At 58.9% G+C, this 14772-nt stretch overlaps 1 protein-coding gene across 1 annotated transcript; it reads left to right on the top strand.

Annotated features, from left to right (window-relative positions):
• Positions 1 to 426: 426 nt before the first annotated feature.
• Positions 427 to 14770, top strand: LOC137319939 (golgin subfamily A member 6-like protein 22). The gene is made up of 4 exons (XM_067981814.1): positions 427 to 897; positions 7354 to 7797; positions 12771 to 13214; positions 14666 to 14770. The coding sequence occupies exons 1-4, from the start codon at positions 427 to 429 to the stop codon at positions 14768 to 14770; spliced, it is 1464 nt and encodes a 487-aa protein (XP_067837915.1).
• Positions 14771 to 14772: the final 2 nt, after the last annotated feature.

The raw sequence follows: 14772 nt of genomic DNA, 5'->3' as shown, positions 1-14772 counted from the left end.
GAGGGGGAGCAGATGGAGAAGGAGCAGGAGTTTGAGAAGGAGCAGGAGGAGGAGAAGAAACAGAAGGTGGAGAAGGAACAGGAGGTGGAGAAGGAGCAGGGGGAGGAGAAGGAGCAGGAGTACGAGGGGGAGCAGGAGATGGAGAAGGAGCAGGAGTAGGAGGAGCAGAAGGAGCAGGAGGAGGAGAAGGAGCAGGAGGAGGAAAATGAGCAGGAGGAGAAGGAGCCGGAGGTGGGGATGGAGCAGGAGGAGGAGAAGGAGCAGGAGGAGGAGGAGATGGAGCAGGAGATGGAGAAGGAGGCGGAGGTGGAGAAGGAGTTGGAGGTGGGAATGGAGCAGGAGGAGGAGAAGAAGCAGGAGATGGAGAAGAAGCAGGATTCGGAGGGGGAGCAGGAGATGGAGCAGAAGGGGGAGAAGGAATAGTAGATGGAGAGGGAACAGGATTTGGAGAAGGAGCAGGAGATGGAGAAGGAGCAGGAGATGGAGAAGGAGACGGAGGTGGAGAAGGAGTTGAAGGTTCAGATGCAGCAAGTTGTGGAGAACGAGATGGAGGAGGAGAAGGAGCAGCAGGAGGTGAAGCAACAGGAGGTGGAGCAGGAGCAGGAGGTGGAGAAGGAGCAGGAGGTGGAGAAGGAGCAGGAGTTGGAGAAGGAGACGGAGGTGGAGAAGGAGTTGGAGGTTCAGATGGAGCAAGTTGTGGAGAACGAGATGGAGGAGGAGAAGGAGCAGCAGGAGGTGAAGCAACAGGAGGTGGAGCAGGAGCAGGAGGTGGAGAAGGAGCAGGAGATGGAGAAGGAGCAGGAGATGGAGAAGGAGACGGAGGTGGAGAAGGAGTTGGAGGTTCAGATGGAGCAAGTTGTGGAGAACGAGATGGAGGAGGAGAAGGAGCAGCAGGAGGTGAAGCAACAGGAGGTGGAGCAGGAGCAGGAGGTGGAGAAGGAGCAGGAGGTGGAGAAGGAGCAGAAGGTGGAGAAGGAGCAGGAGGAGGCGGGAGAGCAGATGAAGAAGGAGCAGGAGGTGGAGAAGGAGCGGGAGGATGAGGAGGGGCAGCAGGTTGTGGAGAACGAGCTGGAGGAGGAGAATGTGCTGGAGGAGGAGAAGGAGCCGGAGGAGGAGAAGGAGCAGTAGGAGGAGGAGGAGCAGGAGGAGGATAGGGACAAGGAGCAGCATAAGGAGATGGAGCAGGAGGAGGAGAAGGAGCAGGAGTAGGAGGGGATGCTGCAGATGGAGCGGAAGGGGGAGAAGGAGCAGGACGTGGAGCAGGAGGAGGAGCAAGACGAGGAGAAGGAGCAGGAACAGGAGTAGGAGCAGGAGCAGGAGGTCGAGAAGGAGCCGGAGGTGGAGAAGGAGCAGTAGGTTGAGAAGAGGCAGGATGTGGAGAAGGAGCAGGATGAGGCGGGGGAGCAGAAGAAGAAGTAGCAGGAGGTGGAGAAGGAGCAGGAGGCGGAAAAGGAGCAGGAGGAGGAGAAGGAACAGGAGGAGAAGGAGCAGGAGGAGGAAATGGAGCAGGAGGAGGAGAAGGAGCAGTTGGTGGAGAAGGAGCAGTAGTTGGCGAAGGAGCAGTAGGTGGAGAAGGAGCAGGATGTGGAGAAGGAGCAGGAGGAGGAAAAGTAGCAAGAGGTCGAGAAGTAGCAGGAGGAGGAGGGGGAGCAGAAGGAGAAGAAGCAGTAGGTGGAGAATGAGCTGGAGCAGTAGGAGGAGGTGGAGCAGGAGGAGGAGAATGAGCAGGAGGAGGAGGAGTAGGAGGAGGAGAAGGAGCAGGAGGAGGAGATGGAGCAGGAGGAGGAGAAGGAGCCGGAAGTGGAGAAGGAACAGGAGCAGCAGAAGGAGCAGTAGGAGGAGAAGGAGTAGGGGTTCGAGAAGTAGCAGGAGGAGGAGGGGGAGCAGAAGGAGGAGGAGCAGGAGGTGGAGAAGGAGCAGGAGGAGGAGAGAGAGCAGGAGGAGATGGAGAAATTGCAGGAGGAGCAGAAGGAGCAGGAGGAGGAGAATGAGCAGGAGGAGGATGAGGAGAACGAACAGGAGGAGTAGAAGGAGCGGAGGACGAGAAGGAGCAGGAGTAGGAGGGGGAGCAGGAGATGGAGCGGAAGGGGGAGAAGGAGCAGGAGGAGGAGAAGGAGCAGAATGAGGAGAAGGAGCAGGAGGAGGAGAAGGAGCAGGAGGAGGAGAAGGAGCAGGAGGAGGTGGGGGAGCAGAAGGAGAAGGAGCAGGAGGAGTAGAAGGAGCAGCAGGTGTAGAAGGAGCTAGAACAGGAGGAGGAGGATGAGAAGGAGGAGTTGGAGGATCACGACGAGGAGAAGGAGCAGGAGGGGGGAGCAGAAGGAGAAGGAGCAGGAGGGGGGAGCAGAAGGAGAAGGAGCAGGAGTAGCAGGAGGAGGAGAAGGAGCAGGAGGTGGAGAAGGAGCCGGAGTAGGAGGGGGAGCAGGAGATGGAGCGGAAGGGGGAGAAGTAACAGGAGATGGAGGGGGAGCAGGATTTGGAGAAGGATCAGGAGCTTGAGAAGGATCAGGAGGTGGAGAAGGGGCAGGAGGTGGTGAAGTAGCAGGAGGAGGAGAAGGATCAGGAGGAGGAAAGTGAGCAGGAGGAGGAGAAGGATCCGGAGGTGGAGATTAGTAGTAGGTTGAGAAGGAGCAGGTTGTGGAGAACGAGATGGAGGAGGAGAAGGAGCAGGAGGAGGAGAGGGATCAAGAGGTGGAGCAGGATCAGGAGGTGGTGAAGGAGCAGAAGTTGGAGAAGGAGTAGGAGGAGGAGGAGGAGGGGGAGCAGAAGAAGAAGGAGCAGGAGGTGGAGAAGGAGCAGTAGGAGGAAAAGGAGCTGGAGGAGGAAATGGAGCGGGTGGAGGAGAAGGAGCAGTAGTTGGAGATGGAGCAGTAGTTGGGGAAGGAGCAGCAGGTGGAGAAGGAGCAGGAGGTGGAGACCGAGCAGGAGGAGGAGAAGGAGAAGGAGCAGGAGAAGGAGAAGGAACAGGATGAGGAGAAGGAGCATGAGTAGGAGGGGGAGCAGGCGATGGAGCGGAAGGTGGAGAAGGAGCAGGAGGAGGAGAAGGAGCCATAGGTTAAGACGGAGCAGGAGCAGGAGGAGGAGGAGAAGGAGGAGTAGAAGCAGCAGGAGGAGGAGAAGGAGCAGGAGGAGGAGGGGAAGCAGAAGGACAAGGAGCAGGAGGTGGAGAAGGAGCAGGAGGAGGAGAAGGAGCAGGAGGAGGAGAAGGAGCAGGAGCAGGAGGAGGCGCAGGCGGAGGAGAAGGAGCAGTGGGACGAGAAGTAGCAGGAGGAGGAGGGGGATCAGAAGGAGATGAAGCAGGAGGTGGAGCAGGAGCAGCAGGTGGAGAAGGAGCAGGAACAGGAGGAGGTGGATGAGAAGGAGGAGTAGAAGGAGCACGAAGAGGAGAAGGAGCAGGAGGTGGAGGGGGAGCAGAAGGAGAAGGAGCAGGATATATAGAAGGAGCAGGACGAGTCGAAGGAGCAGGAGGAGGAGAAGAAGCAGGAGGTGGAGAAGAAGCAGTAGTAGGAGTGGGGGCAGGAGATGTAGCGGAAGGGAGAGAAGGAACAGGAGATGGAGAGGGAGCAGGAGTTGGAGAAGGAGTAGGAGGTTGAGAAGGAGCAGGTTGTGGAGAGCGAGATGGAGGAGGAGAAGGAGCAGGAGGTGGAGCAGGAGCAGGAGGTGGAGAAGGAGTAGGAGGTTGAGAAGGAGCAGGTTGTGGAGGGCGAGATGGAGGAGGAGAAGGAGCAGTAGGTGGAGCAGGAGCAGGAGGTGGAGAAGGAGCAGTAGGTGGAGATGGAGCAGGAGGAGGATAAGGAGAAGGAGCAGGAGGAGGAGAAGGAGCAGGAGGTGGAGATGGAGCTGGAGCATGAGAAGGAGCAGCTGGAGGAAAATGAGCAAGAGGAGGAGAAGGAGCAGGAGGTGGAGAAGGAGCAGGAGGAGGAGAAGGAGAAGGAGCAGGAGGTGGGGAAGGAGGCGGAGGTGGAGAAGGATCAGGAGGTGTGAAAGGAGCAGATTGTAGTGATCGAGCTGGAAGAGGAGAACGAGCTGGAGGAGGGGAAGGAGCAGGAGGAGGATAAGGAGCAGGAGGAGGAAAAGGAGCAGGAGGAGGAGAAAGAGCAGGAGGAGGAGAAGGAGCAGGAGTTGGAGAGGGAGCAGGAGGTGCAGAAGGAGCAGGAGAAGGAGCAGGAGGAGGAGAAGGAGCCGGAGGAGGAGAAGGAGCCCGAGGAGGAGAAGGGGCAGAACGAGCAGGAGGTGGAGATGGAGCAGGACGTGGGGAAGTAGCAGGAGGAGGAGAAGGCGAAGGATCCTGAGTTGGAGAAGGAGCCGGAGGTGGAGAAGGAGCAGGATGTGGAGAACGAGCTGGAGGAGGACAAGGAGCAGCAGGAGGAGAATGAGCAGGAGTTGGATAAGGAGCAGGAGGTGGAAGTGGAGCACGAGGTGGAGAAGGAGCAGGAAGTGGAGAAGGAGCAGGAGGAGCAGACGGAGCAGAAGGAGAAGGAGCAGGCGCTGGAGAAGGACTAGGAGGAGGAAAACGAGCAGGAGGAGGGGATGGAGCAGGAGGTGGAGAAGGAGCAGGAGGTGGAGAAGGAGCAGGAGCAGGAGAAGAAGCAGGAGGAGGAGAACGAGCAGGAGGATGAGAAGAAGCTGGAGGAGGAGAAGGAGTCGGAGGAGGAGATAGAGCCGGAGGAGGAGAAGGGGCAGAAGGAGCAGGAGGTGGAGATGGAGCAGGACGTGGGGAAGTAGCAGGAGGAGGAGAAGGCGAAGGATCCTGAGTTGGAGAAGGAGACGGAGATGGAGAAGGAGCAGGATGTGGAGAACGAGCTGGAGGAGGAGAACGAGCTGGAGGAGGAGAAGGAGCAGCAGGAGGAGAAGGAGCAGGAGGTGGAGAAGGAGCAGGAGGTAGAGAAGGAGCACGAGGTGGAGAAGGAGCAGGAAGTGGAGAAGGAGCAGGAGGAGCAGACGGAGCAGAAGGAGAAGGAGCAGGCACTGGAGGACTAGGAGGAGGAAAACGAGCAGGAGGAGGGGATGGAGCATTAGGTGGAGAAGGAGCAGGAGGTGGAGAAGGAGCTGGAGCAGGAGAAGAAGCAGGAGGAGGAGAACGAGCAGCAGGAGCAGAAGGAGCAGGAGGTGGAGATGGAGCAGGACGTGGAGAAGGAGCAGGAGGAGGTGATGGAGTAGGACTTGGAGAAGGTGCAGGAGGAGGAGAGGAGCAGGAGGATGAGAAGGAGCAGGAGGAGGTGATGGATCAGGAGGAGGTGAAGGAGCAGGAGGAGGAGAAGGTGCAGGAGTAGGTGGCCGAGCAGGGGATGGAGAGGGAGCAGGAGGAGGAGAAGGTGGAGAGGGAGCAGGAGGTGGAGAAGGAGCAGGAGGAGGAAAAGGAGCAGGAGGAGGAGAAGGATCAGGAGGTGGAGAAGCAGCAGGAGCAGGAGCAGGAGGAGGAGACGGAGTCGGAGGTGGAGAAGGAGCAGGAGGAGGTGAAGGAGCATGAGGAGGAGAAGGTGCAGGAGAAGAAGGGGGTGCAGGAGATGGAGCGGGCGGGGGAGCAGGAGATGGAGAGGGAACAGATGGAGTAGAGTGAACCGGTGGTGGATAAGTAGCACGTGGTGGAGAAGGAGCAGGATGAGGTGAAGGAGCAGGACGAGGAGAAGGAGCAGGAGGAGGAGGGGGAGCAGAAACAGAAGGAGCAGGAGGTTCAGAACGAGCAGGTGGAGGAGAAGAAACAGGGAGTGGAGAAAGAGAAGGAGATGGAGAAGCAACAGGGGGAGGAGAAGGAGCAGGAGTACGAGGGTAGTAGGAGATGGAGAAGGGGCAGGAAGAGTAGTTGCAGAAGGGACAGGAGGAGGAGAAGGAGCAGCAGGAAGTAAATTGAGCGAGGAGGAGGAGAAGGAGCCGGAGGTGGAGAAGCAGCCGGAGGTGGGGAAGAAGTAGGAGGTGGAGAAGGAGCAGGAGCAGGAGGAGGAGAAGGAGCAGGAGGAGGAGATGGAGCAGGAGGAGGAGAAGGAGCCGGAAGTGGAGAAGGAACAGGAGCAGCAGAAGGAGCAGTAGGAGGAGAAGGAGTAGGGGTTCGAGAAGTAGCAGGAGGAGGAGGGGGAGCAGAAGGAGGAGGAGCAGGAGGTGTAGAAGGAGCAGGAGGTGGAGCAGGAGAAGGAGCAGGAGGAGCAGATGGAGCAAAAGATGGAGAAGGAGCAGGAGGAGGAGAAGGAGCAGGATGTGGAGAAGGAGCAGGATGTGGAGACGGAGAAGGAGCAGGAGGAGGAGAAGGAGCAGGAGGAGGAGAAGGAGCAGGAGCATGAGATGGAGCAGGAGGTGGAGAAGGTGAAGGAGGAGGTGAAGGAGCAGGAGGAGCAGAATGAGCCGGAGGTGGAGAAGGATCCGGAGGTGGAGAAGGAGCAGGAGGATCAGAAGGAGCAGGAGGTGGAGAGCGAGCAGGAGGAGGAGAGTGAGCCGGGTGGATTGGAGCACGAGGTGAAGAAGGAGCAGTATGTGGAGAAGGAGCAGGAGGAGGAAAAGGAGCAGGAGGAGGAGAAGGACCAGGAGGAGGAGAAGGATCGGGAGGAGGTGAAGGAGCAGGAGGAGGAGAACGAGCAGGAGGGGGAGAAGGAGCAGGAGCCGAAGGGGGAGCAGAAGGAGAAGGAGCACGCGGTTGAGAAGAAGCAGGGGGAGGAGATGGAGCAGGAGGAGGTGACGGAGCAGGAGGAGGAGAAGGTGCAGGAGAAGAAGGGGGAGCAGGAGATGGAGCGGGAGGGGGAGCAGGAGATGGAAAGGGAGCAGGAGGAGAAGAGTGAGCCGGAGGTGGATAAGGAGCACGAGGTGGAGAAGGAGCAGGAGGTGGAGAAGGAGCAGGAGGAGGAGAAGGAGAAGGAGGAGGAGAAGGAAAAGGAGGAGGAGAACGAACAGGACGGGGAGGAGGAGCAGGAGGAGGAGGGGGAGCAGATGGAGAAGGAGCAGGAGTTTGAGAAGGAGCAGGAGGAGGAGAAGAAACAGAAGGTGGAGAAGGAACAGGAGGTGGAGAAGGAGCAGGGGGAGGAGAAGGAGCAGGAGTACGAGGGGGAGCAGGAGATGGAGAAGGAGCAGGAGTAGGAGGAGCAGAAGGAGCAGGAGGAGGAGAAGGAGCAGGAGGAGGAAAATGAGCAGGAGGAGAAGGAGCCGGTGGTGGGGATGGAGCAGGAGGAGGAGAAGGAGCAGGAGGAGGAGGAGATGGAGCAGGAGATGGAGAAGGAGGCGGAGGTGGAGAAGGAGTTGGAGGTGGGAATGGAGCAGGAGGAGGAGAAGAAGCAGGAGATGGAGAAGAAGCAGGATTCGGAGGGGGAGCAGGAGATGGAGCAGAAGGGGGAGAAGGAATAGTAGATGGAGAGGGAACAGGATTTGGAGAAGGAGCAGGAGATGGAGAAGGAGCAGGAGATGGAGAAGGAGACGGAGGTGGAGAAGGAGTTGAAGGTTCAGATGCAGCAAGTTGTGGAGAACGAGATGGAGGAGGAGAAGGAGCAGCAGGAGGTGAAGCAACAGGAGGTGGAGCAGGAGCAGGAGGTGGAGAAGGAGCAGGAGGTGGAGAAGGAGCAGGAGTTGGAGAAGGAGACGGAGGTGGAGAAGGAGTTGGAGGTTCAGATGGAGCAAGTTGTGGAGAACGAGATGGAGGAGGAGAAGGAGCAGCAGGAGGTGAAGCAACAGGAGGTGGAGCAGGAGCAGGAGGTGGAGAAGGAGCAGGAGATGGAGAAGGAGCAGGAGATGGAGAAGGAGACGGAGGTGGAGAAGGAGTTGGAGGTTCAGATGGAGCAAGTTGTGGAGAACGAGATGGAGGAGGAGAAGGAGCAGCAGGAGGTGAAGCAACAGGAGGTGGAGCAGGAGCAGGAGGTGGAGAAGGAGCAGGAGGTGGAGAAGGAGCAGAAGGTGGAGAAGGAGCAGGAGGAGGCGGGAGAGCAGATGAAGAAGGAGCAGGAGGTGGAGAAGGAGCGGGAGGATGAGGAGGGGCAGCAGGTTGTGGAGAACGAGCTGGAGGAGGAGAATGTGCTGGAGGAGGAGAAGGAGCCGGAGGAGGAGAAGGAGCAGTAGGAGGAGGAGGAGCAGGAGGAGGATAGGGACAAGGAGCAGCATAAGGAGATGGAGCAGGAGGAGGAGAAGGAGCAGGAGTAGGAGGGGATGCTGCAGATGGAGCGGAAGGGGGAGAAGGAGCAGGACGTGGAGCAGGAGGAGGAGCAAGACGAGGAGAAGGAGCAGGAACAGGAGTAGGAGCAGGAGCAGGAGGTCGAGAAGGAGCCGGAGGTGGAGAAGGAGCAGTAGGTTGAGAAGAGGCAGGATGTGGAGAAGGAGCAGGATGAGGCGGGGGAGCAGAAGAAGAAGTAGCAGGAGGTGGAGAAGGAGCAGGAGGCGGAAAAGGAGCAGGAGGAGGAGAAGGAACAGGAGGAGAAGGAGCAGGAGGAGGAAATTGAGCAGGAGGAGGAGAAGGAGCAGTTGGTGGAGAAGGAGCAGTAGTTGGCGAAGGAGCAGTAGGTGGAGAAGGAGCAGGATGTGGAGAAGGAGCAGGAGGAGGAAAAGTAGCAAGAGGTCGAGAAGTAGCAGGAGGAGGAGGGGGAGCAGAAGGAGAAGAAGCAGTAGGTGGAGAATGAGCTGGAGCAGTAGGAGGAGGTGGAGCAGGAGGAGGAGAATGAGCAGGAGGAGGAGGAGTAGGAGGTGGCGAAGCAGCAGGAGCAGGAGCAGGAGCAGATGGAGCCGGAGGTGGAGAAGGAGCAGGAGGGGGAGACTGAGCCGGAGGTGGTTAAGGAGCACGAGGTGAAGACACAGCAGGAGGTTCAGAACGTGCTGGAGGAGGAGAAGGAGCAGGAGGAAGAGAAGGAGCAGGTGGAAGAGAACGAGCAGGAGGGGGAGAAGGAGCAGGAGGAGGAGGGGGAGCAGAAGGCGAAGGAGCAGGAGGTTGAGAAGGAGCAGGAGGTCGAGAATGAGCAGGAGCAGGAGTTGGAGTAGGAGGAGGAAAATGAGCAGGAGGAGGAGAAGGAGCCAGAGGAGGAGATGGAGCAGGACGTGGGGAAGTAGCAGGAGGAGGAGAAGGCGAAGGATCCTGAGTTGGAGAAGGAGCCGGAGGTGGAGAAGGAGCAGGATGTGGAGAACGAGCTGGAGGAGGAGAACGAGCTCGAGGAGGAGAAGGAGCAGCAGGAGGAGAAGGAGCAGGAGGTGGAGAATGAGCACGAGGTGGAGAAGGAGCAGGAAGTGGAGAAGGAGCATGAGGAGCAGACGGAGCAGAAGGAGAAGGAGCAGGCGCAGGAGAAGGACTAGGAGGAGGAAAACGAGCAGGAGGAGGGGATGGAGCAGGAGGTGGAGAAGGAGCAGGAGGTGGAGAAGGAGCAGGAGCAGGAGAAGAAGCAGGAGGAGGAGAACGAGCAGCAGGAGCAGAAGGAGCAGGAGGTGGAGATGGAGCAGGACGTGGAGAAGTAGCAGGAGGAGAAGGAGAAGGAGCAGGAGGTGGGGAAGGAGGCGGAGGTGGAGAAGGAGCAGGAGGTGTAGAAGGAGCAGATTGTGGTGATCGAGCTGGAAGAGGAGAACGAGCTGGAGGAGGAGAAGGAGGAGGAGGAGGATAAGGAGCAGGAGGAGCAGAAGGAAAAGAGGAGGAGAGGGAGCAGAAGGAGAAGGAGCAGGCGGTGGGGAAGGAGCAGTCGGAGGAGAAGAAGCAGGAGGAGGAGAAGGTGCAGGAGGAGGAGAAGGAGCAGGAGGTGGAGATGGAGCTGGAGCATGAGAAGGAGCAGCTGGAGGAAAATGAGCAAGAGGAGGAGAAGGAGCAGGAGGTGGAGAAGGAGCAGGAGGAGGAGAAGGAGAAGGAGCAGGAGGTGGGGAAGGAGGCGGAGGTGGAGAAGGATCAGGAGGTGTGAAAGGAGCAGATTGTAGTGATCGAGCTGGAAGAGGAGAACGAGCTGGAGGAGGGGAAGGAGCAGGAGGAGGATAAGGAGCAGGAGGAGGAAAAGGAGCAGGAGGAGGAGAAAGAGCAGGAGGAGGAGAAGGAGCAGGAGTTGGAGAGGGAGCAGGAGGTGCAGAAGGAGCAGGAGCAGGAGAAGGAGCAGGAGGAGGAGAAGGAGCCGGAGGAGGAGAAGGAGCCCGAGGAGGAGAAGGGGCAGAACGAGCAGGAGGTGGAGATGGAGCAGGACGTGGGGAAGTAGCAGGAGGAGGAGAAGGCGAAGGATCCTGAGTTGGAGAAGGAGCCGGAGGTGGAGAAGGAGCAGGATGTGGAGAACGAGCTGGAGGAGGACAAGGAGCAGCAGGAGGAGAATGAGCAGGAGTTGGATAAGGAGCAGGAGGTGGAAGTGGAGCACGAGGTGGAGAAGGAGCAGGAAGTGGAGAAGGAGCAGGAGGAGCAGACGGAGCAGAAGGAGAAGGAGCAGGCACTGGAGGACTAGGAGGAGGAAAACGAGCAGGAGGAGGGGATGGAGCAGGAGGTGGAGAAGGAGCAGGAGGTGGAGAAGGAGCAGGAGCAGGAGAAGAAGCAGGAGGAGGAGAACGAGCAGGAGGATGAGAAGAAGCTGGAGGAGGAGAAGGAGTCGGAGGAGGAGATGGAGCCGGAGGAGGAGAAGGGGCAGAAGGAGCAGGAGGTGGAGATGGAGCAGGACGTGGGGAAGTAGCAGGAGGAGGAGAAGGCGAAGGATCCTGAGTTGGAGAAGGAGACGGAGGTGGAGAAGGAGCAGGATGTGGAGAACGAGCTGGAGGAGGAGAACGAGCTGGAGGAGGAGAACGAGCTGGAGGAGGAGAAGGAGCAGCAGGAGGAGAAGGAGCAGCAGGAGGAGAAGGAGCAGGAGGTGGAGAAGGAGCACGAGGTGGAGAAGGAGCAGGAAGTGAAGAAGGAGCAGGAGGAGCAGACGGAGCAGAAGGAGAAGGAGCAGGCACTGGAGGACTAGGAGGAGGAAAACGAGCAGGAGGAGGGGATGGAGCATTAGGTGGAGAAGGAGCAGGAGGTGGAGAAGGAGCTGGAGCAGGAGAAGAAACAGGAGGAGGAGAACGAGCAGCAGGAGCAGAAGGAGCAGGAGGTGGAGATGGAGCAGGACGTGGAGAAGGAGCAGGAGGAGGTGATGGAGTAGGACTTGGAGAAGGTGCAGGAGGAGGAGAGGAGCAGGAGGATGAGAAGGAGCAGGAGGAGGTGATGGATCAGGAGGAGGTGAAGGAGCAGGAGGAGGAGAAGGTGCAGGAGTAGGTGGCCGAGCAGGGGATGGAGAGGGAGCAGGAGGAGGAGAAGGTGGAGTGGGAGCAGGAGGTGGAGAAGGAGCAGGAGGAGGAAAAGGAGCAGGAGGAGGAGAAGGATCAGGAGGTGGAGAAGCAGCAGGAGCAGGAGCAGGAGGAGGAGACGGAGTCGGAGGTGGAGAAGGAGCAGGAGGAGGTGAAGGAGCATGAGGAGGAGAAGGTGCAGGAGAAGAAGGGGGTGCAGGAGATGGAGCGGGCGGGGGAGCAGGAGATGGAGAGGGAACAGATGGAGTAGAGTGAGCCGGTGGTGGATAAGTAGCACGTGGTGGAGAAGGAGCAGGATGAGGTGAAGGAGCAGGAGGAGGAGAAGGAGCAGGAGGAGGAGAACGAGCAGGACGAGGAGAAGGAGCAGGAGGAGGAGGGGGAGCAGAAACAGAAGGAGCAGGAGGAGCAGATGGAGCAAGAGATGGAGAAGGAGCAGGAGGTGGAGAAGGAGGACGAGCAGGAGGAGGAGAAGGAGCAGGAGGAGGAGAAGGAGCAGGAGCAGGATAAGGAGCAGGAGGAGGAGAACGAGCAGGAGGTGGAGAAGCAGCAGGAGCAGTAGCAGGAGGAGGAGAAGGTGCAGGAGGAGGAGGAGGAGAAGGTGCAGTAGAAGGAGGGGGAGCAGGAGATGGAGCGTGCGGGGGAGCAGGAGATGGAGAGCGAGCAGGAGGAGGAGAGTGAGCCAGAGGTGGATTGGAGCACGAGGTGAAGAAGGAGCAGTATGTGGAGAAGGAGCAGGAGGAGAAAAAGGAGCAGGAGGATGAGAAGGACCAGGAGGAGGAGAAGGATCGGGAGGAGGTGAAGGAGCAGGAGGAGGAGAACGAGCAGGAGGGGGAGAAGGAGCAGGAGCCGAAGGGGGAGCAGAAGGAGAAGGAGCACGCGGTTGAGAAGAAGCAGGGGGAGGAGATGGAGCAGGAGGAGGTGACGGAGCAGGAGGAGGAGAAGGTGCAGGAGAAGAAGGGGGAGCAGGAGATGGAGCGGGAGGGGGAGCAGGAGATGGAAAGGGAGCAGGAGGAGAAGAGTGAGCCGGAGGTGGATAAGGAGCACGAGGTGGAGAAGGAGCAGGAGGTGGAGAAGGAGCAGGAGGAGGAGAAGGAGAAGGAGGAGGAGAAGGAAAAGGAGGAGGAGAACGAACAGGACGGGGAGGAGGAGCAGGAGGAGGAGGGGGAGCAGATGGAGAAGGAGCAGGAGTTTGAGAAGGAGCAGGAGGAGGAGAAGAAACAGAAGGTGGAGAAGGAACAGGAGGTGGAGAAGGAGCAGGGGGAGGAGAAGGAGCAGGAGTACGAGGGGGAGCAGGAGATGGAGAAGGAGCAGGAGTAGGAGGAGCAGAAGAGCAGGAGGAGGAGAAGGAGCAGGAGGAGGAAAATGAGCAGGAGGAGAAGGAGCCGGAGGTGGGGATGGAGCAGGAGGAGGAGGAGATGGAGCAGGAGATGGAGAAGGAGTTGGAGGTGGGAATGGAGCAGCAGGTGGAGAAGGATCAGGAGGAGGAGAAGAAGCAGGAGATGGAGAAGAAGCAGGATTCGGAGGGGGAGCAGGAGATGGAGCAGAAGGGGGAGAAGGAATAGTAGATGGAGAGGGAACAGGATTTGGAGAAGGAGCAAGAGATGGAGAAGGAGCAGGAGATGGAGAAGGAGACGGAGGTGGAGAAGGAGTTGAAGGTTCAGATGGTTCAAGTTGTGGAGAACGAGATGGAGGAGGAGAAGGAGCAGCAGGAGGTGAAGCAACAGGAGGTGGATCAGGAGCAGGAGGTGAAGAAGGAGCAGGAGTTGGAGAAGGAGCAGGAGATGGAGAAGGAGACGGAGGTGGAGAAGGAGTTGGAGGTTCAGATGGAGCAAGTTGTGGAGAACGAGATGGAGGAGGAGAAGGAGCAGCAGGAGGTGAAGCAACAGGAGGTGGAGCAGGAGCAGGAGGAGGAGAAGGAGCAGAAGATGGAGAAGGAGCAGGAGATGGAGAAGGAGAAGGAGGTGGAGAAGGAGTTGGAGGTTCAGATGGAGCAAGTTGTGGAGAACGAGATGGAGGAGGAGAAGGAGCAGCAGGAGGTGAAGCAACAGGAGGTGGAGCAGGAGCAGGAGGTGGAGAAGGAGCAGGAGGTGGAGAAGGAGCAGAAGGTGGAGAAGGAGCAGGAGGAGGCGGGAGAGCAGATGAAGAAGGAGCAGGAGGTGGAGAAGGAGCGGGAGGATGAGGAGGGGCAGCAGGTTGTGGAGAACGAGCTGGAGGAGGAGAACGTGCTGGAGGAGGAGAAGGAGCCGGAGGAGGAGAAGGAGCAGTAGGAGGAGGAGGAGCAGGAGGAGGATAGGGACAAGGAGCAGCATAAGGAGATGGAGCAGGAGGAGGAGAAGGAGCAGGAGTAGGAGGGGGAGCAGGAGGTGGAGAAGGAGCAGGAGGTGGAGAAGGAGCAGGAGGTGGAGAAGGATGACGAGCAGGAGGAGGAGAAGTAGCAGGAGGAGGAGAAGGAGCAGGAGCAGTAGCAGGAGGAGGAGAAGGTGCAGGAGGAGGAGGAGGAGAAGGTGCAGTAGAAGGAGGGGGAGCAGGAGATGGAGCGGGCGGGGGAGCAGGAGATGGAGAGCGAGCAGGAGGAGGAGAGTGAGCCAGAGGTGGATTGGAGCACGAGGTGAAGAAGGAGCAGTATGTGGAGAAGGAGCAGGAGGAGAAAAAGGAGCAGGAGGAGGAGAAGGACCAGGAGGAGGAGAAGGATCGGGAGGAGGTGAAGGAGCAGGAGGAGGAGAACGAGCAGGAGGGGGAGAAGGAGCAGGAGCCGAAGGGGGAGCAGAAGGAGAAGGAGCACGCGGTTGAGAAGAAGCAGGGGGAGGAGATGGAGCAGGAGGAGGTGACGGAGCAGGAGGAGGAGAAGGTGCAGGAGAAGAAGGGGGAGCAGGAGATGGAGCGGGAGGGGGAGCAGGAGATGGAGAGGGAGCAGCAGGAGAAGAGTGAGCCGGAGGTGGATAAGGAGCACGAGGTGGAGAAGGAGCAGGAGGTGGAGAAGGAGCAGGAGGAGGAGAAGGAGAAGGAGGAGGAGAAGGAAAAGGAGGAGGAGAACGAACAGGACGGGGAGGAGGAGCAGGAGGAGGAGGGGGAGCAGATGGAGAAGGAGCAGGAGTTTGAGAAGGAGCAGGAGGAGGAGAAGAAACAGAAGGTGGAGAAGGAGCAGGGGGAGGAGAAGGAGCAGGAGTACGAGGGGGAGCAGGAGATGGAGAAGGAGCAGGAGTAGGAGGAGCAGAAGGAGCTGGAGGAGGAGAAGGAGCAGGAGGAGGAAAATGAGCAGGAGGAGAAGGAGCCGGAGGTGGGGATGGAGCAGGAGGAGGAGAAGGAGCAGGAGGAGGAGGAGATGGAGCAGGAGATGGAGAAGGAGGCGGAGGTGGAGAAGGAGTTGGAGGTGGGAATGGAGCAGGAGGAGGAGAAGGAGCACGAGGAGGAGAAGGAGCAGGGTGTCGAGAAGTAGCATGCGGAGGAGGGAGAGCAGAAGGAGACGGAGCAGGAGTTGATGAAGTAGCAGCAGGTGGAGAAGGATCAGGAGGAGGAGAAGAAGCAGGAGATGGAGAAGAAGCAGGATTCGGAGGGGGAGCAGGAGATGGAGCAGAAGGGGGAGAAGGAATAGTA

This window comes from Heptranchias perlo, unplaced genomic scaffold (assembly GCF_035084215.1).
Source record: "Heptranchias perlo isolate sHepPer1 unplaced genomic scaffold, sHepPer1.hap1 HAP1_SCAFFOLD_94, whole genome shotgun sequence".
Lineage (NCBI taxonomy): Eukaryota > Metazoa > Chordata > Chondrichthyes > Hexanchiformes > Hexanchidae > Heptranchias > Heptranchias perlo.
Note: the sequence above shows the minus strand (reverse complement) of the source record. Positions and strands in the feature narration are given on the sequence as shown.